General features: G+C 34.8%; 1 protein-coding gene across 1 annotated transcript; it reads right to left on the minus strand.

Annotated features, from left to right (window-relative positions):
- Positions 1-11,037: 11,037 nt before the first annotated feature.
- Positions 11,038-13,843, minus strand: LOC115713430 (uncharacterized). The gene is made up of 6 exons (XM_061113632.1): positions 13,718-13,843; positions 12,431-12,506; positions 12,095-12,384; positions 11,467-11,977; positions 11,231-11,316; positions 11,038-11,166 (listed from the first exon to the last, which is right to left on the minus strand). The coding sequence occupies exons 1-6, from the start codon at positions 13,841-13,843 to the stop codon at positions 11,038-11,040; spliced, it is 1,218 nt and encodes a 405-aa protein (XP_060969615.1).
- Between the last annotated feature and the right edge of the window lie 9,189 nt (positions 13,844-23,032).

Raw genomic sequence — 23,032 nt, forward strand, 5'->3', positions numbered from 1 at the left:
TCGGATGTATGGAGTATACATCGGAAGGGACCGATATTGAACTTTGATTAGATATATTAAAATTTACCGTAATGTCTATTCAATTCAATATCACCCATTGATCCTAGATCAAATGATCTTAATCCTGATATGGTTAGGTTCGATCTCAAGAGTATTATACATGTTCTTTGATTTGTTAGTTAAGCCTACTTTTGAACAGTCAGGGTGATACGTACATTTTGGGAACATGATAGTATAATTGAGTGGGAGCGCTAACATAAATATGGAGTCTATAACTTCTATAGGAATTTAGAAGTGAAACGATGATATCCTTCGAGCTTGGCTAAACAGAGATAAATGGTGGAGATCTCATTTCACTTCGCTGAAATATCATTTATACGGAGCTAAGTGTTTTAAGGATAAAATACATTGAAGGTGTAACGGTAATTTAGTGCCTATTCAATGTAGATCATCTATTAGAGGGTCATTGATCAAATTAGGATTATAACAATGGATAATTAATAGCATATCTATATCGTGGAACATATAGAGCGTTCTATATAACTGAGAGTGCAATTCCAAGTTCTAAATGTGGATTCAATAAGGAATTAATAAGTTAGGGAATTTACTTGGTAAATTTGGTTCGACTTATTGGAAGCTCGTTTTATATAGGCTCATGGTCCCCATACTAGTTAAGACCATACTGCTTGTAAGACTCAGTTAATTGATTTTGATTAATCAATTATAATTCTAAAAGTTAGACTATGTCTACTTTGTGAATTTTCACTAAGCAAGGGAGAAATTGTAACGAAAAGAGATTCTAGGTTTATTTATTAATTAAGAGACTATATATGTCTAATTAATAAATATATTAAATTATAATATTATTTAATAATTAATTTTTAGTTATTAAATAATTAGAATTGGCATTTAAATGGTTGAATTTGAAAATCGGCGTTTTTGAGAAAATGAGATGCAGAAATGATAAAACAGCAAAATTGCATAAGTGAGGCCCATTATCCAAAGCCCAAGCCGGCCACTATTGTAGGCTTTTATCATTTATTTTTTCATTATTTTAATGCCAAATAATTCTAACTTAAACCTAGGTGGTTACTTATAAATAGATAGTGATGGCTCACATTCACACTTAACTTTGTTAACTTTGTCAGATGAAATTTGAGCCTCCTATTCTTTTCTCTATAGCCGAAACCACTTCTCTTCTTTTCCTCTTCAATTTCGAACCTTGAGTGAATGAGTGAGTGCCCACACACATCAAGTGGTATCTCAATCATAGTGTGTAAGACTGTAGGAGATTCCAAACAACAAGAAGGAGAATCAGCATCAAAGGAAGGAGAGAAAAAGATCCAGGTTGAGATCTTGATTATGTTCTGCTACAGAAAGGAATCAAGGGCTAGAGATCTGAACGGAAGGAGTCATTATATTCCGCTGCACCCAATGTAAGGTTTTCTAAACTTTATATGTGTTTATTTTCATTGTTTTAGAATTCATATTAGGATGTTAATGAAACATACATGGTAGTAAATCTAGATCCTTGTAAAATATTTCCAATAGCTTTCTCTACCTTGCTATTTCTCCTGAGTACTTTGACCAAAGCTACGGTCTTGTTTCGCAGGATCTTATCCTTTCTGTCTAGGATTTGAAATGGCTGTTCTTCGTATGATATGTTTGGTTGCAGCTCAAGATTTTTATAACTTAGTACATGAGCAGGGTCTGAAACGTATTTTGGTAGCATAGAAACATGGAATACGTTGTGAACTGCTGAAAGAATTGGAGGCAAAGCTAAACGATATGCCACTTGTCTAACCTTTTCGAGAATCTTAAAAGGTCTGTAAACCTAGGGCATAATTTTCCTCTTTTCCCAAAATATTTGATCCCCTTCATTGGAGACACCCGTAGGAACACAAGATCTCCTACTTGAAACTCTACATTCCTGCATTTCAGATCTGTATAACTCTTTTGCCTGCTCTGAGAGGTAAGCATTCTGGCTTTAATCTTCTCGATTGCTTCATTAGTCCGTTGTACTGATTCTGGACCTAAGTATTTCTTCTCCCCTGTCTCATCTAAGTGAATGAGAGATTTACACATTCTTCCATATAACAATTCATAGGGAGCCATTCCTATTGTACTTTGATAACTGTTATTGTACAAGAACTCCATCACTGGTAAGTGCTTTGTAACGCCCTGTCCAACAGGGACGCCACGTGTGTGCACTTTATTTAAAATACCAATAATTATATAAGATGTAATTATACTAAAAGTGTGGGTAATTAAATTTTTGATAGTTAAAACTCAACATTTAAATTGTTTAACAAAAGATAAGTAACATGATTTATGGGGTCCCCCTGTTTTCAAAATATTTACAAACTGGTTTCAAAGTATTTTACAACATAAGCTTTATATTTTCCAAAATACAATCAAAATAGAGCATCCTGTAAACTGGGCTGCCTACGGCTGGTATGTACATTGCTGCTTCAACCATAAACTCATGGTTGCTCGACTTTGGCCTTTCCTTTACCTGCACCATAAAGCACCAGTGAGTCACAGAGACTCAGCAAGAAAGTGATCAAAATAATAATTGAAAGAAAAAAATGATTATCAACTTAATCTCATGCCATTATGCTTACTCACTATTTGATAATAATAAGCATTCCCTTAAACATCTCACATTCCTGGTACTTAATAAAGTACCACTTTTTACCACTCGTTACATACGAGCTGAATATGTCACTATCGTTGCCCGATAAAGCAAACGATAAGTAAGAAACCTAACCGCGGTTTCAAGAGTAATTACTCATAACGGTAATAACCGTTTCCAACCCTAGGTAATAACCTAGGCTTAATAAGCTTTAATCAACATCATAATAATAATTAAGGTCACCTCCATTCATTCATCGATTTTTAACCACATACGGTGCTTACCACTTTTCTTACCTTAATTCAGGAGTCAAGAATATGGCCGACCTGGGTGAAAAAAACAAGCTAGGCAATCCCGGTCCTATGTCACGACAATTGAAACACAATAAATACCTTAACATAATATTCCGGATTAAAACCCTAATTTATAACCGATTAGACTTAGCCTTCACCATCTATATAATAATTCAAATAACTCAAAATTATTCAAAGGCAGGTACTAGGTTCAACCCCGAGCTAAACACGGTTCAGAGAAAAACCCGAGAATTTTTCCCCGTCATGTTAGGTCGACCGGTTCTGATATAGCAGAACCAACCGGTCGACCGGTTGCTGTCAGACCAGAAAATTTCTGGTTTTTCTCCCCCAGCTCGAACCAAAACCATAACAGACCTAATTTGCACTTTCAGAACAGTTTAATATACCAAATATAACATATTCAACACATCATTTAATCACAATTCACCATTTAACTCAAAATCAACATCTCACTTGACAATTTGCATTTAAACATCACTTTCAACATCTATTTAATTGAACAGCCCTTAATCTCACTCAATCTTCATTCAAACAAGTTTCAAATCAACCCTAAGAACCTACCCTAACCTCAGTTTATACCCCAGCTCAGGATTTAATGAAAACCTTGCCAAAACCTAACTAAACTCAAGGAAATCAATTAAGGGAAGAGTAGAAGGATCATACCTCCACTTAGCTAGCTTCTAGGGTTAGGATTAGCTCAAGAAATTGAAGAAAAGAAATGAGTTTTCCCCTGGTTTCCAGCTGCTTCAAAGATCGGCAAGAGAGGAAGAAGAGAAGGAAGCTTGAAGTTGTGTGATTATTTTGCTTTCTTGCCTTGGAAGCAACTTAAATAAGGTTGCACTCTCTTTTTTTTTTTTTTTTTTTTTACTAACAATCAGCCCACTAGGAGTCAAAGGTCAAAAGTCAAACATAAAAAAAAATGACTAACTTACCCTTAAAAAAAACTTAAACTAAAATTATAACCTAGGGGCATTTTGGTAATTTTACTAATTCCCCAATCTGACATTCTAATAAAATTCTAACTTAATCCGGGATATTCTTAAAATAATTCTTTCATTTAATGTCGTGACATTGCTAACCACATAGCTAAATTTCCACAATTACCGGGCCCAAAATAACGTATTTCATTAATTAATTTCTCAACAATTACCTAAGTAAGATCATACTCCTACTTCATTTCTCAATAAATTACATATTTAATAAAATATGTCCATTTAAATATTATTTATTTTCTGGGATATTACAACTATCCCCCACTTATAGGAATTTCGTCCTCGAAATTTACCTGAAAAGCTCGGGATACAGTTCCCGCATCTGCGACTCTAATTCCCAAGTCGCTTCTTCAACTTTGCTGTTCCGCCACAACACTTTGACTAGTGGAATAGTCTTGTTTCGCAACACCTTTTCTTTCCTGTCTAAGATCTGTACTGGTTGTTCTTCATACGACAGGTCGGTTTGAAGCTCAATGTCTTCATAACTTAAGATATGAGTTGTATCAGATACATATTTCCGAAGCATCGAGACATGAAACACGTTATGAACTCCAGATAAAGCAGGAGGTAGAGCCAACCGATAAGCTACCTGACCTACTTTCTCAAGAATCTCAAATGGACCAATAAATCTGGGACTCAACTTTCCCTTCTTCCCGAACCTTCGAATTCCCTTCATTGGGGACACCCGAAGAAAAACAAAATCCCCAACTTGGAATTCAACATCTCTACGCTTTGGATCTGCGTAGCTTTTCTGTCTACTTTGGGAAGCAAGCATACGAGCTCGAATCTTTTCAATAGCCTCGCTCGTTCTTTGGACAGCTTCAGGTCCAAGATACCTACGTTCACCAGCCTCATCCCAGTGAATAGGTGATCGACATTTTCTTCCATAAAGCATCTCATACGGAGCCATGCCAATGGTACTCTGATAACTATTGTTATAAGAAAACTCAATCAGAGGTAGGTACTTGTTCCAAGAACCTTCAAAGTCCATTACACATGCCCTCAACATATCCTCAAGTATGCGGATAGTCCTTTCGGATTGACCATCGGTTTGAGGATGAAAAGCCGTCTTGAATTTCAACTTAGTACCCATTGCTTGCTGTAAACTTTCCCAGAATTTGGATGTAAATTTTGGATCTCTATCTGAAACTATCGACTTTGGGGCACCATGAAGTCGAACTATCTCCTTGATATACAAATCAGCATATTGATCCACTGTATACGTTGTCCTCACCGGGAGAAAGTGAGCAGACTTCGTATATCGATCCACTATCACCCAAATAGAATCATAATACCCTACTGTTCTGGGCAATCCTACCACAAAATCCATGGTGATGTCTTCCCATTTCCATTCAGGAATCTTTAGAGGTTGAAGCAAACCTGCCGGCCTTTGATGTTCTGCTTTAATTTGTTGACAGGTTAAGCATTTTGACACATATTCAACAATATCCCTCTTCATACCGGCCACCGGTATAAAGCTTTCACATCATGATACATCTTGGTTGTTCCGGGTGTATGGAGTACGGTGTAGTATGAGATTCATCAAGAATCTCTTGTACGATTTCTTTATCAACCTAAGTACACGTATTCTGTTTTTGTATCGCAACAACCCATCAGATAAGCACGAAAAGTCTCTTGCCAATCCAGCCTCTAACTTCTCCTTATGTCCCTGTAGCTCAAGGTCACCTTGTTGGGCTACTCTAATTCTTTCCAATAGATTAGATTGTATGGTGATATTAGCAAGTTTTCCAATTACAAATTCAATTCCCGCTCTCGTCATATCCTCAGCCAACTTGGCTGAGATTTCCTTTAGTTCACAAACTTGCCCTGGTCCTTTCCGACTTAGAGCATCCGCTACCACATTTGCATTACCAGGGTGGTAGAGAATCTCGCAGTCATAATCTTTGACCAGTTCTAACCATCGTCGTTGCCTCATATTTAAATCCTTCTGAGTGAAAAAGTACTTGAGGCTTTTGTGATCTGTATAAATTTCACACTTCTCACCGTATAGATAGTGACGCCAAACTTTTAGTGCAAAGACAACCGCTGCTAATTCAATATCATGGGTAGGATATCGTTGTTCATACTCCTTCAATTGCCTGGATGCATAAGCAATCACTTTCCCTGACTGCATAAGAACACAACCTAACCCTTGTTTGGATGCATCACAATAAATCACAAACTTTTCATCACCTTTTGGTAAGGTTAGCACAGGAGCGGTAATCAACCTTTGCTTCAATTCCTGGAAACTACCTTCACACTTGTCGGTCAAACAAACTTACAATTCTTTCGGGTCAACTCGCTTAAAGGCGTAGAAATCTTTGCAAAGCCCTCAACAAATCTTCGATAATACCGCTAACCCCGAAACTTCTAACTTCAGTTGCTGACTTAGGTCGAGGCCAGTCACGCACTGCTTCAATCTTTACTGGATCCACTAAAATACCATCTTTACTCACCACATGCCCCAAGAAACTCACCTGAGGTAACCAGAATTCACATTTCTTAAACTTGGCATACAACTTATGCTCCCTGAGACGTTGTAATACCATTCGAAGATGTCTTTCGTGAGTCTCTTCCGAGTCTGAATAAATTAGAATATCATCGATAAAGACAATAACAAAATCATCCAGAAAATCTTTGAACACTCGGTTCATCAAATCCATAAATGCTGCCGGGGCATTTGTTAATCCGAAGGACATTACCAGGAATTCATAATGACCATCTTAGGGTCCGAAAAGGCTTGTCTTGGGAATATCCTCCTCTCAAATCCTCAGTTGGTGATAACCAGATCGAAGATCAATTTTAGAAAAGACAGTTTTACCCTGCAACTGATCAAATAAATCATCTATTCTTGGCAGAGGGTACTTGTTCTTCACTGTTAATTTGTTTAGCTCCCGATAATCTATACACATTCGTAATGTTCCATCTTTCTTTTTCACAAACAAAACTGCTGCACCCCAAGGTGAAGTACTAGGTCTAGTAAATTTTAAATCCATCATCCCCTGTAATTGAACTTTTAACTCTTTCAGCTCCGCAGGTGCCATCACAGCAGGGAGCTTTCGATACGAGCTCGGCTCACGGTATTAAATCAATCTCAAAATCAATTTCACGTTTTGGTGGCAACCCTGGTAACTCTTCTGGGAACACATCCAGAAATTCTCGAACCACTGGGACATGCTCCGGTCCCGCTAGTGGTCCCCTGGAAATATCCACCACACTTGCCAAGAAACCAATGCACCCCTCACACAACAAATCCCTTGCCTTAAGGGCTGAAATTAAGGGAATCCGAGATCCTTGCATCTTACCCACAAATACAAAGGGATCCTCGCCCTCAGGCTGAAAAGTTACCATCTTTCTTTTACAATCAATGGTGGCGTTGTATTTAGCAAGCCAATCCATCCCCAAAATAACATCAAAATCCTTCAGATTTAATTCTATCAGATCAACTGATAACTCTCTTCCTTCCACAAACACTGGAAGGGATCGAACCCACCTGCTGGAGATAACCAACTCCCCAGTAGGCAACAAGGTTCCAAAACCTCTAGAAAGCACATCACTAGGTTTATTCAGCTTCTCAATTATTCTACTTGAAATATAAGAATGCGTCGCACCAGAATCAATTAACACAGTCAATAAAGTACCAGCAACAGAAAGCTGACCTGTCACAGTAGAAGGACCAGCATCAGCCTCAGCTTGAGTCAGGGCAAACACTCGGGCAGGAGCGGGTGTATCATCCTTCTTTTGCTCTAGCCGTAGCAATTGTGGACAATTTCTCTTCATGTGACCCACCATTCCACAGTGGAAACAGGCCCTAGCCTGACACTCGCAAAGGTGATGCTTTTTACACCTCGGACATTCAGGAAAAGTCCGCCAGTTTTCGTTCCCACTACGACGGAAACCTTGGTTACCCTGGAATCTTTTGTTTGGGCCTGCCATTGATGATTCACTAGGTCTTTTCCTGCGGTCACCAAAATCAGTACCCCTACCCAAACCAGCACCTGCTGTTTGCTTCCATGAATCTCTTCTGGCAATATTTTTCTTTCGTATCTGAGCCTCTGCACCCTCAGAAACTAAAGCCAACTCAACTATCTGAGCATAAGTTCGGGCAACCCCCGGTTGTTTAGAAGCAACAATCACATCCCGGGCGATATGTTCATCCAGCCCCCGTATAAACTTTGCTTTTCTAGCAGCTTCAGTAGCCACCTCATCTGAGGCAAACTTTGCCAGTCGATCAAACTTAGTAGCATACTCTGTCACAGTCATACTACCCTGAGTTAACCGTATAAACTCTTCTGCCTTTGCTGCCTTAATAGACTCATTATAATACTTCTCAAAAAATAAGGCCCGAAAAGTTTCCCAGGTCATATTATTCAGATCATGGCCCTGAGATACAATCTCCCACCAAATACGAGCATCATCTCGTAGCATATAGGTAGCACACCTGACCCGGGCATTATCTTCAACTCGCATAAAATCAAAAATGGATGTTATCATACTCATCCATTGCTCCGCCTTGAGTGGATCAGCACCACCCTCAAACACTGGCGGATTCTGCTTCCTGAACCGCTCATACAATGGTTCCAAGCGATTCCCTGCATCCGGTGGCACTACAAGAGGTGCCGGAGGATCAGGATTAAGATTTAGAGCAGGCTGAGCTCGCTGCTCTCTTAATTCTCTGATTTGCTCACCCTGCTGCCGAATAGTTTCTTGCATAGCAGCATATAACTCTTCCCAATTAGGTGGTGGTAAAGGGTTCTCACCCTCACCGGCAGCCCCGAGCCCAGCTAGCTCGCGGGTACCCCTACCAGTCCGCCTTGGGTGCATAACTATACACCTGCGATCACATTCCAAGTAATAACAATACTGATAAGTATTTCCATATATTATAATTCTTCCCACAACATTCCGATATCAACATAATTCAAATAATCAGGTAATCAGAAAATTAACAAACTATCTTTTAACTTAAAGCTTACTAAACCATGAGTCGATCAGGTCCTTGCAGCCAATGTACATATCAAACCAGTCTTCAGGATCTAAAAACCTTGGCGCTCTGATACCATGTTGTAACGCCCTGTCCAACAGGGACGCCACGTGTGTGCACTTTATTTAAAATACCAATAATTATATAAGATGTAATTATACTAAAAGTGTGGGTAATTAAATTTTTGATAGTTAAAACTCAACCTTTAAATTGTTTAACAAAAGATAAGTAACATGATTTATGGGGTCCCCCTGTTTTCAAAATATTTACAAACTGGTTTCAAAGTATTTTACAACATAAGCTTTATATTTTCCAAAATACAATCAAAATAGAGCATCCTGTAAACTGGGCTGCCTACGGCTGGTATGTACATTGCTGCTACGACCATAAACTCATGGTTGCTCGACTTTGGCCTTTCCTTTACCTGCACCATAAAGCACCAGTGAGTCACAGAGACTCAGCAAGAAAGTGATCAAAATAATAATTGAAAGAAAAAAATGATTATCAACTTAATTTCATGCCATTTTTCTTACTCACTATTTGATAATAATAAGCATTCCCTTAAACATCTCACATTCCTGGTACTTAATAAAGTACCACTTTTTACCACTCGTTACATACGAGCTGAATATGTCACTATCGTTGCCCGATAAAGCAAACGATAAGTAAGAAACCTAACCGCGGTTTCAAGAGTAATTACTCATAACGGTAATAACCGTTTCCAACCCTAGGTAATAACCTAGGCTTAATAAGCTTTAATCAACATCATAATAATAATTAAGGTCACCTCCATTCATTCATCGATTTTTAACCACATACGGTGCTTACCACTTTTCTTACCTTAATTCAGGAGTCAAGAATATGGCCGACCTGGGTGAAAAAAACAAGCTAGGCAATCCCGGTCCTATGTCACGACAATTGAAACACAATAAATACCTTAACATAATATTCCGGATTAAAACCCTAATTTATAACCGATTAGACTTAGCCTTCACCATCTATATAATAATTCAAATAACTCAAAATTATTCAAAGGCAGGTACTAGGTTCAACCCCGAGCTAAACACGGTTCAGAGAAAAACCCGAGAATTTTTCCCCTGCTGTAACCGGTCGACCGGTTCTGATATAGCAGAACCAACCGGTCGACCGGTTGCTGTCAGACTAGAAAATTTCTGGTTTTTCTCCCCCAGCTCGAACCAAAACCATAACAGACCTAATTTGCACTTTCAGAACAGTTTAATATACCAAATATAACATATTCAACACATCATTTAATCACAATTCACCATTTAACTCAAAATCAACATCTCACTTGACAATTTGCATTTAAACATCACTTTCAACATCTATTTAATTGAACAGCCCTTAATCTCACTCAATCTTCATTCAAACAAGTTTCAAATCAACCCTAAGAACCTACCCTAACCTCAGTTTATACCCCAGCTCAGGATTTAATGAAAACCTTGCCAAAACCTAACTAAACTCAAGGAAATCAATTAAGGGAAGAGTAGAAGGATCATACCTCCACTTAGCTAGCTTCTAGGGTTAGGATTAGGTTAAGAAATTGAAGAAAAGAAATGAGTTTTCCCCTGGTTTCCAGCTGCTTCAAAGATCGGCAAGAGAGGAAGAAGAGAAGGAAGCTTGAAGTTGTGTGATTATTTTGCTTTCTTGCCTTGGAAGCAACTTAAATAAGGTTGCACTCTCTTTTTTTTTTTTTTTTTTTTTACTAACAATCAGCCCACTAGGAGTCAAAGGTCAAAAGTCAAACATAAAAAAAAATGACTAACTTACCCTTAAAAAAAACTTAAACTAAAATTATAACCTAGGGGCATTTTGGTAATTTTACTAATTCCCCAATCTGACATTCTAATAAAATTCTAACTTAATCCGGGATATTCTTAAAATAATTCTTTCATTTAATGTCGTGACATTGCTAACCACATAGCTAAATTTCCACAATTATCGGGCCCAAAATAACGTATTTCATTAATTAATTTCTCAACAATTACCTAAGTAAGATCATACTCCTACTTCATTTCTCAATAAATTACATATTTAATAAAATATGTCCATTTAAATATTATTTATTTTCTGGGATATTACATGCTTACTCTAGAAGCCCTCAAAATCCATGACACAGGCTTGTAACATATCTTCTAGTATTTGGATTGTCCTTTCAGACTGTCCATCAGTCTGAGGATGGAAAGTTGTATTGAATTTCAGTTTGGTAGCCATAGCCCGCTGTAAAATTTGCCAAAATTTAGAAGTAAACTTCGGATCTCTATGGCACACCATGTAATCTTACTATCTCCTTGACGTACAAATCTGCATACTGATCCACTGTAAAGGTTATTTTAGCTGGTAGAAGATGCGCAGACTTTCTGAATCGATCTACCATAACCCAAATTGAATCAAATAAACTTGTCGTTCTAGATAATCCAACCACAAAGTCAATTGTGATATCTTTCCACTTCCACTCAGGAAGTGTCAAAGGCTGTAACAAACCTGTCGATCTCTGATGTTCAGACTTGATCTACTGACAGGTTAGGCATTGCAATACGAATTCTACCACATTTTTCTTCATCCCGCTCCACCAGAAAAAGGGTTTAAGATCTTGATACATCTTAGTGGTGCCAGCATGCAAGGAGTATGGAGTGGTATGAGCCTCTTCAAGAATTTCATTTCTAAGTTTCGCACTATTTGGAACATAAACCATGGTCTTAAATAACAGCATCCCACTATCTGACACCGTCGAAACTCTGGCTTGATCGACTGAAACCTCTTCCCTGATCTTCACTAATTCTGGATCAGTTAATTGAGCATCTTTAATTCGTTCTAACATATCAAATTGCATGGTCAAGTTATGAAGTTTGCCTACAACAAACTCAATGTTTGATCTGACCATGTCCTCTGCTAACTGAGGTGAAATCTGAATCATAATAGTTACCTGCCTGGGACCCTTCTTGCTCAGGGAATTAGCCACTAAATTGGCCTTCGCAGGATTGTAAAGGATCTCACACTCGTAATCCTTAACCAACTCTAACCAACACCTCTATCTCATATTCAAGTCTTTCTAAGTAAAGAAATATTTGAGGCTCTTATGGTCAGTATAAATTTAACATCTCTCTCCGTAGAGATAATTCCGCCAAATCTTTAAAGAAAACACTACCGCGGTAAGTTCTAGATCATGAGTTAGGTACCGCTGTTCATATTCTTTGAACTGACGAGAGGCATAGGCAATAACCTGATCGGCCTGCATCAGTACACACCCCAAACCCTGTCTGGATGCATAACAGTAAACCACAAACTTCTCTTTATCAAAAGGTAGGGCTAACACTCGAGCTGTGATTAATCTCTGTTTCAGCTCTTGAAAACTTGCTTCACACTTATCCGTCCACATAAAACGCTGATTCTTTTTAGTAAGCTCGGTAAAGGGTTTTGAAATTTTAGAGAACCCTTCTACGAATGAATGGTAATAACCAGCCAGACCCAAGAAACTTCTAACTTCTGTAGCTGTATTTGGTCTCAGCTAATCCCTGACGGATTCTATCTTCCCCGTATCCACCTTGATCCTGTCTTTGCTAACAATGTGCCCAAGAAAGGACACCTGAGATAGCAAAAACTCGCACTTCTTAAATTTGGAAAACAACTTGTGTTCTTGAAGCCGTTGTAGAACCAACAAGAGATGTTGTTCATGCTCCTCTTCTGATTGAGAGTACACAAGGATGTCGTCGATCAATACAATAACACAAATATCGAGGAAATCCTTGAATACGCTATTCATCAGGTCCACAAAAGTTGTGAGAGCATTAGTTAGTCCAAAAGACATAACTAGAAATTCATAATGCCAATACCTAGTGCAGAAAGCCATCTTTGGAATGTCCTCCTCTCAGATTCTCAACTGATGATAGCCTGATTGGAGATCAATCTTTGAACAGACTATTTTCCCTTGAACTTGATCGAAGAGATCGTCGATCCTAGGGAAAGGATACTTATTCTTGATTGTCAGTTTATCCAGCTCCCAGTAGTCAATGCACATACGCAAAGACCCATCTTTCTTTTAAACAAACAGTACAGGAGCTCCCCAGGGTGACACACTAAGCCGTGAAAACCCTATGTCAAGCAACCCCTGAAGTTTAATTTTCAATTCTTTAAGTTCTATTGGAGCCATTCTGTAAGGGGCATTAGAAACCGGTTCTACTTCTGGTGCCAAATCAATGATAAAATCAATTTCTCTCTGTGGTGGTAAACCCTAAAGTTTATCAAGAAAAACATCTAAAAATTCTTGAACCACCTTGATGTCTTCTGGCCGAATTGACTCAAGCCGAGTGCTATCCAATACCCCAGCTAGAAACCCTAGACATCCATCTCGTAGCAATTCCCTGGCTGTTAGTATTGAAATTACTAGGATCCAAGATCCCTGAATCGATCCAACAAAAACAAACGGTTCTTCGCCTTTTGGTTGGAAGATTACCATCTTCCTCTTACAATCAATATTGGCTAAGTACTTGGATAAGAAATGTATTCCCAGTATAATATAAAAATCCACTAAATCCATTTCTATTAAGTCATCACTCAACTCCCTATCCTCAATTCTAATCGGCATAGACCTAATCCACCTTTCAGAGATAACTAATTCTCTGCCAAGTAGTAAGGTTCCAAACCCTGATTCATAACTATCGTGCAATCTACCCAATTTACTAAAAATTCTGGTTCCCACATAAGACTGAGTGGCCCTAGAGTCAAATAACACAGAGAAGTAAGAGTTGTTGATCGAGAACTAGCTTGTTACCACAGAGGGGTTGGCTTCTGCATCAGCCTGAGTTAATACGAACACCCTTACTGAAGCGAGTTTTGCTGTAGTCTTCTGTTCTTCCTTCTTGAGTTGGAGGCAATCCCTTTTATAGTGTCGTGGCATACCACACTAGAAGCACCCCTGCCCTCTACACTCTCCCAAGTGATGTTTTTTACAACTGGGGCATTCTGGGTAAGTGTATCGGGTTTCGAAGCCACCCTGACAATTGCCTCGACCTTGGTTCCCTCATAACCTCTTGTTTTGACCTAAAGCACAAGATGCAGTAGCCGCCTTTCTTTTCTGGTCAGTGGTCGAGCTACTTGTTCCCCTACTAAAGCCTGATGTAGGAGGAGTAGGAGCCCCACCAACAACCTGAGTCCCTCGAGACTCCAGGGTGCACTCCACTACGCCCTCACCTTGCAGTGCCTTTCCCACCATATCATTATAGGTGGTGTTGTCATCAGTAATGATCATTAGGTCATGTCTTATCTTCGCCTTTCACCCGTCCAGGTATTTTTCTTCCTTGCCAAAATTGGTTGGCACGATTTCTGAGGCCAATCTTACCAAGAGATCAAACAAGGTTGTGTATTCAGTAACACTCATATTTTCCTTCTGGGTCAGCTGAGTGAATTCTTTCCTTTTTGCGCTTATGGCTGCCTCATTGTAATATTTTGCATTGAACAGTTCCTGGAACTTTTCCCAGGTCATTGTTGTAACATTATGAGTCAGGGACACCATGTCCCACAATACCAGAGCGTCTTCTTGGAACAGGAATGTGGCGCAGGCCACTCTATCATTGCCAATGATGCCCATAAATTTTAGAATTTGGGTAATCACAGTTAGCCATTGCTCGACTTTCATAACATCGGGACCTCCCTGAAAAACTGGAGGTGCCTGCTTGCAGAACCTTTCATACAATGGTTCCGTTCAGTTCACTGCAGCGACTGATCCTACCTGCACAATAGGGGTCGGAGCTACTGGTATATCTGGAGCAGAGATTGCAAGAGCACCCTGCTGTCTCAGGCGTCCGATCTCTTCATCTTGTTCATTAATCCTGGCTTGCATTTTTGCAAACCTATTTTCCCAATCTTGGGCAGCCTAGGCAACTCAGGCAGCCTGTGGCGGGTTAACATCACCTCGGTCGTGTGCCCTGCCTCTAGGACCTCAACCTCGTCCACGAATATTTAGGGGAATTTGAACTCTCTGACCACCACTTGATCCAACTGAGTTACCCTGGCTCCTGTGTTTCGCATGGCGTCCATACTATTAGAATAGCCTGCGTAACCAAGAGCTAGTCTTGTCAGATCGTGATCAAGTAATACTTACTATTTGTCGCTTATTTGGAAATTTAAAAACATGCGCCTATTCTACTATTAGGCTACTAACATGCTTCATAACCGCCTTTTCTTAAATCATACTATTAAAATAAACTACTAAACTAATAAAAGCTTACTGAACCGTGAAATGAGCTGATCACTGATGATGATTGTAAATGTCGTGACGATCTTTGGAAGACAACCTGGCAGCTCTGATACCAAATTGTAACACCCTAACTAACTTAGGCATGTTAGCGTGATTTTTAACGTAATGTGCAGCTCGTTGCTAATCAACGAGGTTATCGAAAAATTATGATTAATTAAAATTTTGCTTATTTAATTAAAATCATAAAGTTACATGTATAATAAATTCTGAGATCCAGTTTACAAAAACATTTATAAAAGTTTAACTGTACATATACAAAAGTCTGTCGCCTAGCGACTATATAGAAAAAGCCCTGATGTCCTAAAGATCGTACGCTCCAGGCCTAACCGCCCCGACATGTACAACTTCCATCTGCTCACTCTCACGGCTGTTCAGACTTAGCCTTACCTTACCTGCACATGAAAATAGCAACTGTGAGTCAATAGACTCAGTAAGAAGAGCATAACATAAAACATAATAATATCACGGGTTATAATCAGACACCCATACACCCAACCATAACCCTATCCCTGTGTCCCACACAGTACTGACTCTAGAACATTCATACGACAATACTATTCAAACTCAGAAAACAACACCAACTAATAGCAGCAGCTACAGAACTCAAAAACACAAATCATGCAAAACAAACTCTTACTTAAAGTTCAAGAAACTAAAGAGGGTGAAGCCAAGAACTTACCTAGAGCTTGAGATCACTTAAACCTTGCAGTAAAATACTTGAATTGATTAAAAAAAAAACATCAAACCCTAGCTGCCTAGGGATTTTGAGAGAGAAAGAGAGTTCTTCTTTTTCTATTTTTTTTTTTTTTTGTAAAATGAAGTAAAATAAAAAGGTTTTATTACAAAATATCAACCTAATGTAAAATAAAGGGATTATTTCACAAAAACTTAAAAACAACAAAAAAATTACAAAAATACGGCTTCACGGAATTTTAAACATTTTTTACGATTTTTTTGATTTTATTTACAGAAAATACAGTCTTTTTATGTTGTAATTTTGTTATTTTTTTGTTGATCTTTTGTTATCTATATGTTATTTTCATATTACTTTTATGTAGTTTTCTTGTTGACTTTATGTTGTTTTTGTGTTATTTTTTGGAGAACCGTTAAAATGTAAAAAAATATTATTTCAACGTAAAAATGTAAATATTTTACAAAAAATGGTGCCTTATGTAATTATTTCCTAAAATAAATTCAAAATATTAAACTTAATTACAAACCACTAAAAGACAAAATATTGAAAAAAAAATAATTCTAACAGTTACTTCATTTATTTTCTTCATGTAGGTTTCTTTATTCATGGAACTTGGAAAAAGTAGAGTGAAAATGTAGAAAATTTAATAATATATTAAATGTTTATTGTTGCGTGAAATATATTTTTTGATTAGTTAATTATTTTTTATACATTTTCTTTCCCATTTAGGATACATTTCGTAATATTTTTTTAATTAGAAAAGTGAAAATATTTCTAAAAATATGTTATGTAAAATTGTTTTCATTTTTTAATTGAGAATAAAAAAAAATTAAAAAACAAAAAAATCACTTTCAAAATTTTATTAAACAATTTTTTTTTTCTAAATCAATATTTTGGAATCCGACCCCAACTTGGACATTGACACCTGGACCAAAATTCCAGACCCAAACCCTAATTTAGCCTTGGACACAGACCCAAATGCGGACTCGAACCTCGACCCTGGACCCAACCCCGAACTCGAACCCAGATCCAAACCTGGATCCAAACTCAGACCCAACCCTAGCTCGGGCCCCGATCCCAAACCAAGGCCCTAGACCTAAAACTTGATTCGGACCCGGACCCGGACCATGACCGTCACTCTCGGACCCTGACGCTAAACCGAACTTGCACTCCGGCTCTTGCCTCGGCTCCCGACTTAGAGCCTGACTTGAATGTGGGCCTCGACCCTCGCCCCGCACCTGACCCCAAACCTGAACCCTGCCCCAAACCTAGACTAGGCCTCCGAGTCGGACCCCGATCGCGGGCCCAAATCTAGACCCGGACCGGAGCTTCAGGCCCCAGGCCCGAGCCTGGACCCGAACTTGACATAAATATATTCAAAAAATAAAAACAAAATTTAGAGAATACACTTTTATTTTTTATTTTTAAAATTAAAAAGTAAAAGTTGTTATAGAAGAGATTTTGTTTTTCAAAAAAAAAAAAATCTTTTATTTCATAATTAAAAAATTTAAAAATAAACATATTACCAAACAACATCTTAATTTTCTAATATTCAAACAACAAAAATCATAAAGATGTAATAAGAGAGAGTTACAAAGATTGAGTGGTTAGGGATACAATGTGAACGGCTACTTTAAGGTCATTCATCATTCCATGCATGTTTATTTTTCATTAATATTAGTTCAAATACTTTGTGATTATTGTCAAATAAAGTGAAAAAAAAAAAAGTCAAAAGCGATGTATAATTTATTCAAACATTTTTCACTGCATAATTGATGAAATGATTGAAATTAAAATGTGTCAATTGGTGGATTCATTCTCTCTTCGAGTTACTTCTCTACCGACTGGTTTTGAGCCATAACTTAGTGTAAACATAACTTAGTATTATTAGTATCTTCTTTTTAGTAGGTGGAATCTCACTCTTTTTTATCTGTTACTTCATGGCTCCATGCAAATTTATGTAATTGATTAAGCAAGTCTTTCGGTTAAAATGAAATCATTATAAGCAGTTTTAATTGTCTGCTATAATAATAGTAATAATATACCACTTGCTTTTGGTTGGTGGACTGTTAAAAAAGCTCAAGTTCAAAAGTTCAAAATGTTATGTCACAACTTAATATTGTAGTCCAACGCAAAACTCGACAGTATTAAAAAAGTATTTCAAAGAAAAACTAAACATTAAGAAAGTTGATACCTAAAAGCAAAAGTAAAAAAAGAAAAATTATGAGGCCGAGCTTATCATGATCATGGTCATAATTGCCAAAAACGAATGCTGCTGTGTCTACTTTTTACTATTCATAAATTAAAAGAAAATAAATAAGTACTTTATTTTTTTAAGGAAATAAATAAATAAATAAACTTATGAAAATAATTAATTAATGAACATTTCTAAAAAACAAAACAAAACATATTAGCAAACTTAATCACATATAACGTTTATTATTATGATGTTTTTTTTTTCTTTTAAAATGATAAATGTTAAAAAAAAAATCAACATTAGATGAAGTTATAAAGAACACAATCTAAGTAAATTTTAAGGTGCAAATATAACACTTTATATGTCTTATTTTATTTGGTGGAACTTGTGTTAATTATACACTAAACATAATTCAAACAATATACTCACAAGAAAAATATATTCACTTAATGGTCTTTAAACACTACTACAAATATGGGCTTTAGAGGTTGTTTTTAAGGCCTTTCACCGTTGGTTTTGGCGAAAATTTGCTACCGACTCTGATTCGGGTGACCCTAAAGGGGTATAAAATAACCGTCGTCATAGGGACCCTATGAAGTCCGTTTTTATAAAATAACCGACTCCATAGGGGTGCCCTAAAATTTTTTTTCAGCTTTAATTAATATAATTTTTTTTACATTTATTAAAAATCTAAATTTATTTTTGTATTATTAATTAAATTAAATTAAAGCATAAATAAAATTAAATTAAAAAGTTAAATAAATACAAATTTACATTGCTTTAAGTGTTTGTATATTAAGTAATTTTTTTTTATAATATGTGTAATATAATTTTTATAATTTTAGTATCATTTTTATAATTTTTTAAGTTATGTTTTATATAATAATTAGTATATTGAATAATAAATAATGTGTAATATTTTAATTTTTATGTAATTTAATATTTTCATACATTTAAATTTTATAATATGGGTTTGTATTTTTTTAGTATATTATTATTATTTTTATAATTTTTTAAGTTATATATGTTTTGTATAATAATTAGTATAATTAATAAAAATAATGTGTAATATTTTAATTTTGATGTAATTTAATATCTTTATACATTTTACTTTTTTAAAAAAAACCTTTACTCTAAGCAAATGTATTACACTAATATTATCCCAATATTTTTGTATATTTTTTAGCTTACTATATCTATCCTTAACACTCAACAATATCTATCCTATGTATTAATAGTATTCGAAAATTACTCTAAGTATTTAAGGATTATCTAAATATATATAAAAAATATTCTTATAAAAGTAAGTTAAAGAAAACATACCTTATACCAAAAATTATACTTCTGGGCCTGAATCAGATCCTGAACCCGAGTTGGCCATATCTACACCATTAATAAACAAAATTTGAGAACCTTTCGAATATGAACTTTGACATTGATAATCATGCTACTAACACGAACATGTTTTGAGTCAAATATAAAGACCTACTAAGTATAATAAATGCATGGACACATCTATTAGATTATACAAGACAAGTGCCTAAAGTAACAAACAAAACAAATGTCACCTAATTTCACGAACATGTTTTGAGTCAAATATAAAGACCTACTAACACGAACATGTTTTGAGTCAAATATGAATGTGTTATGTCACCTAATTTCTTACAACTAGCGAGTAATAACCTAGTTATTTATGTTATGTACTTTTTCTTTAACATTTATGTTTTTTATAATAAAATTTGATCCAAATTCTGCTGAAATTTTGGCAGCATAACGGCTGTAATTGGACGTTCCCAAAAATTTTAAAAATGCCTAAAGTAACAAACAAAACAAATATAACAATACAGAACAAAGAAACTAACATAAACAATACAAAATTTATCCACCCATCCGACCGCAGTACATGTATTCGCAGAACTTACTTCACTACGGATGAATATTTAAGATATTCAAACTCAACTAAGCATGCATTGATAATTAATTATACTAACAAAAGGTAAGCGGATGGATATACCTATTGCAAATCCGATCAACACCGAAATATGTCGACTCTCAAATATTACCACACAACCTATAACATAATGCAATATACAACCAAATTAAAATTTTAATTATTAAATTACTTACTAGTTATTAAACAAAGTAGCAAGTTACTAGTTACTAATTTCCATAGTTAATTTTTTAAAAAATAACATATAAATATATATACATATATAATTAATTATATATCACACTACCATTATTTTAAAAACTTTAACTCTAAACTAATTAAATTCCTACCACCTCTCATTCTCATTCACAACAAATATATATACAATACAAATACACAAAATACACATATAGTATATACACAATATATATACACACAACATATATATAAACACATATTCAATAATAAAACACAAAATATATACATATATATTATATATCAAGTTAATAAATATTTACCTTATAAACGCAATCTGGCGATAAAATGTTACAAAAATCCGACCACCTCTAGAACACACACAATATAATATTAATAAAAAAAAATCTAAAAAAAATTACAAAAACGAAATAATACCAATGTACATAAATAAAATGAGTAGAAAGCATATTTATATCTTAATGGACGTTGAGACTCAACGTATTCTCTGCTAAAATCGGTAGCCGGAGTTATACCACCATCTTTTTTTATAATAGGTTCGGTTTGGTATATAGAGGGGAAAAAACTAAATTTTTTTACAGTATAGGTTTAGGTATAGAAAATAGAAGATTTTAAGACAAAAATGGGGTAAAATGGTTAAGATATGAGGGAGAATGAGGTTGTTTTAGTGGTGGTTGGCGAGGATTTTTTCGTGAGTTTGGGACTGCTGTGGGTAGTTGTTCTTCGTGTTCAGCAAGGTGTGAAATGAAGAAAACGATGCCCAAGGGTCTGATATATAACCCTATGGCGTCGGTTATTGGGTATTAACCGACGCGATAGGTGCCACGTGTCGAATAAAGGCAGTACCTATGGTGTCGGTTAATACCCAATAACCGACGCCATAGGGTTATTAACAAAACTCTAATTTTCTCCAACCCCCAACCGACGGCATATATATATATATTCTATACCTACGGTTTTTACCAAAAAACCACCTCTAAATGTCAATGCAGATATTTTCACACCCTTTAGTTTTCCTTTTTATAAATTGGGTTGAAAAAATGGAAGATAAAGGCCTACATTGTAGTAGTGAAACTAATTTTACTTATGATTATTATGAATTTAAATTGTGATATGTTTAAATCTGGAAGTTTTAATTTTATATTCTAATTAAAAAGTGTAAAAATATTTTAAATGAAAAGGGATTGTGGGGATTGGAAACATGGTTTTTTTAGAAAAAAAAAGTTATATATATACTAGTAAAAAGTTACGTGCGAGGCACGTATACTAATTTTATGTTAGGTATTTTTTACTTTATTTAAAAGATATAATTAACAATTAAAGAAAAAATATTAGTACTTATTAGGTGAGATTATTATTATGTATATCTAAATAATGTAATTTATAATTTTGACAATTAAAAGTAAATACTGAATGTAATATATTATAGTGTTTAAGAAAACTTGATAATTTAAGTGTCGAGGCACGTATACTAATTTTATGTTAGGTATTTTTTACTTTATTTAAAAGATATAATTAACAATTAAAGAAAAAATATTATTACTTATTAGGTGAGATTATTATTATGTATATCTAAATAATGTAATTTATAATTTTGACAATTAAAAGTAAATACTGAATGTAATATATTATAGTGTTTAAGAAAACTTGATAATTTAAGTGTAATATGTTTTTAAGATAATCCAAAAATAAACTAAAAATTCATGTTCAAATAGTAAAGAAAACACAACTTAAATGTGCGTGAAATAAAAAAGAAAATTAAAAATCAATCTCTAAATTATTGATAATTGAAGATAACATCTATCTAAAAGTTGTAGATAAAAAATCTCTTTTTCACAAATTATAATGTGAAATGATTTAGTTAAAATACTTTATATATATATATGGAACACTTCTAAATGGGTAATACCCATTGATGGTCATTAAAAAAAATTAATAAGGTAACAATCTAATAACCTTTTATGGCAAGTTTCTAATAATTATTTTTTAAAAAAAAAAATTATATTTATTTTTTTATAAAATTGCAAATAATAATTATAACCAATACTTTGAAAAAATTATAAATTATTTTTAAAAATTAATTAAAATTATTACTTTATAATTCTATGAAATTGTGAGTTTATTAATAATTTATTATTGTAAAACTAAGAATCATTTACATGTATATTAATGTGTTTATTTTAATAGGAGAATAAGAGCTTGATTGTGGAATCCAATTGTCTTAATATTATTCATGCTCTTAAAAATAAACGTTACAATACTTCTTAGTTCTTACTTAAGGTATCATTGTTGGAGAAATATTATTATTATCTAATATTTTTTTGACATTACCATGCATCATTCTCCTAGAATAACTAATGAGGTGTTGTTCATTATTTATATTATTAGGATTGGAAGATGATAATCTTGTCTAGGGATCAAGTATAATTTTTTTGTGCTGAAATTCTTGTGTTGGCAATTGTCATTATTCAATAATGTTTATGACACTTTTTTTCTTCGTTCATTTTTTTGTTAAAATTTTCTTCATTGGTTTTGTTGTTATAGATTTTGGTAAGCTCAAGTATTTTTTTAAAAAATAAAAACAGATAAATGATTAGCATCAAATATCAGTTCAAATATTAATGAGATTTGTTTTATTTTTATTTTATTATTTATTATATATAAATAATATTTTATTATTTTATTAAATATAAATAAAAAGTTACGTATGAATTTCTCATCAACCAAGAATTCAGTTATATAGGCACATTTTATATAGAATAGATATATAGATAGATATATATATATCATATT

The sequence above is a fragment of the Cannabis sativa genome, chromosome 4, assembly GCF_029168945.1.
Source record: "Cannabis sativa cultivar Pink pepper isolate KNU-18-1 chromosome 4, ASM2916894v1, whole genome shotgun sequence".
NCBI lineage: Eukaryota > Viridiplantae > Streptophyta > Magnoliopsida > Rosales > Cannabaceae > Cannabis > Cannabis sativa.

Excerpts from the sequence above, each read along its gene's own strand:
- LOC115713430 (XM_061113632.1), bottom strand. The coding sequence starts at position 13,843 with ATGCCACGACACTATAAAAGGGATTGCCTCCAACTCAAGAAGGAAGAA. Across the intron at positions 12,385-12,430 it reads GACCAAATACAGCTACAGAA|AAGGGTTCTCTAAAATTTCA; the intron begins GTTAGAAGTTTC and ends ATTCATTCGTAG. Across the intron at positions 11,167-11,230 it reads ATTTGTACGTCAAGGAGATA|CGGGCTATGGCTACCAAACT; the intron begins GTAAGATTACAT and ends CAAATTTTACAG.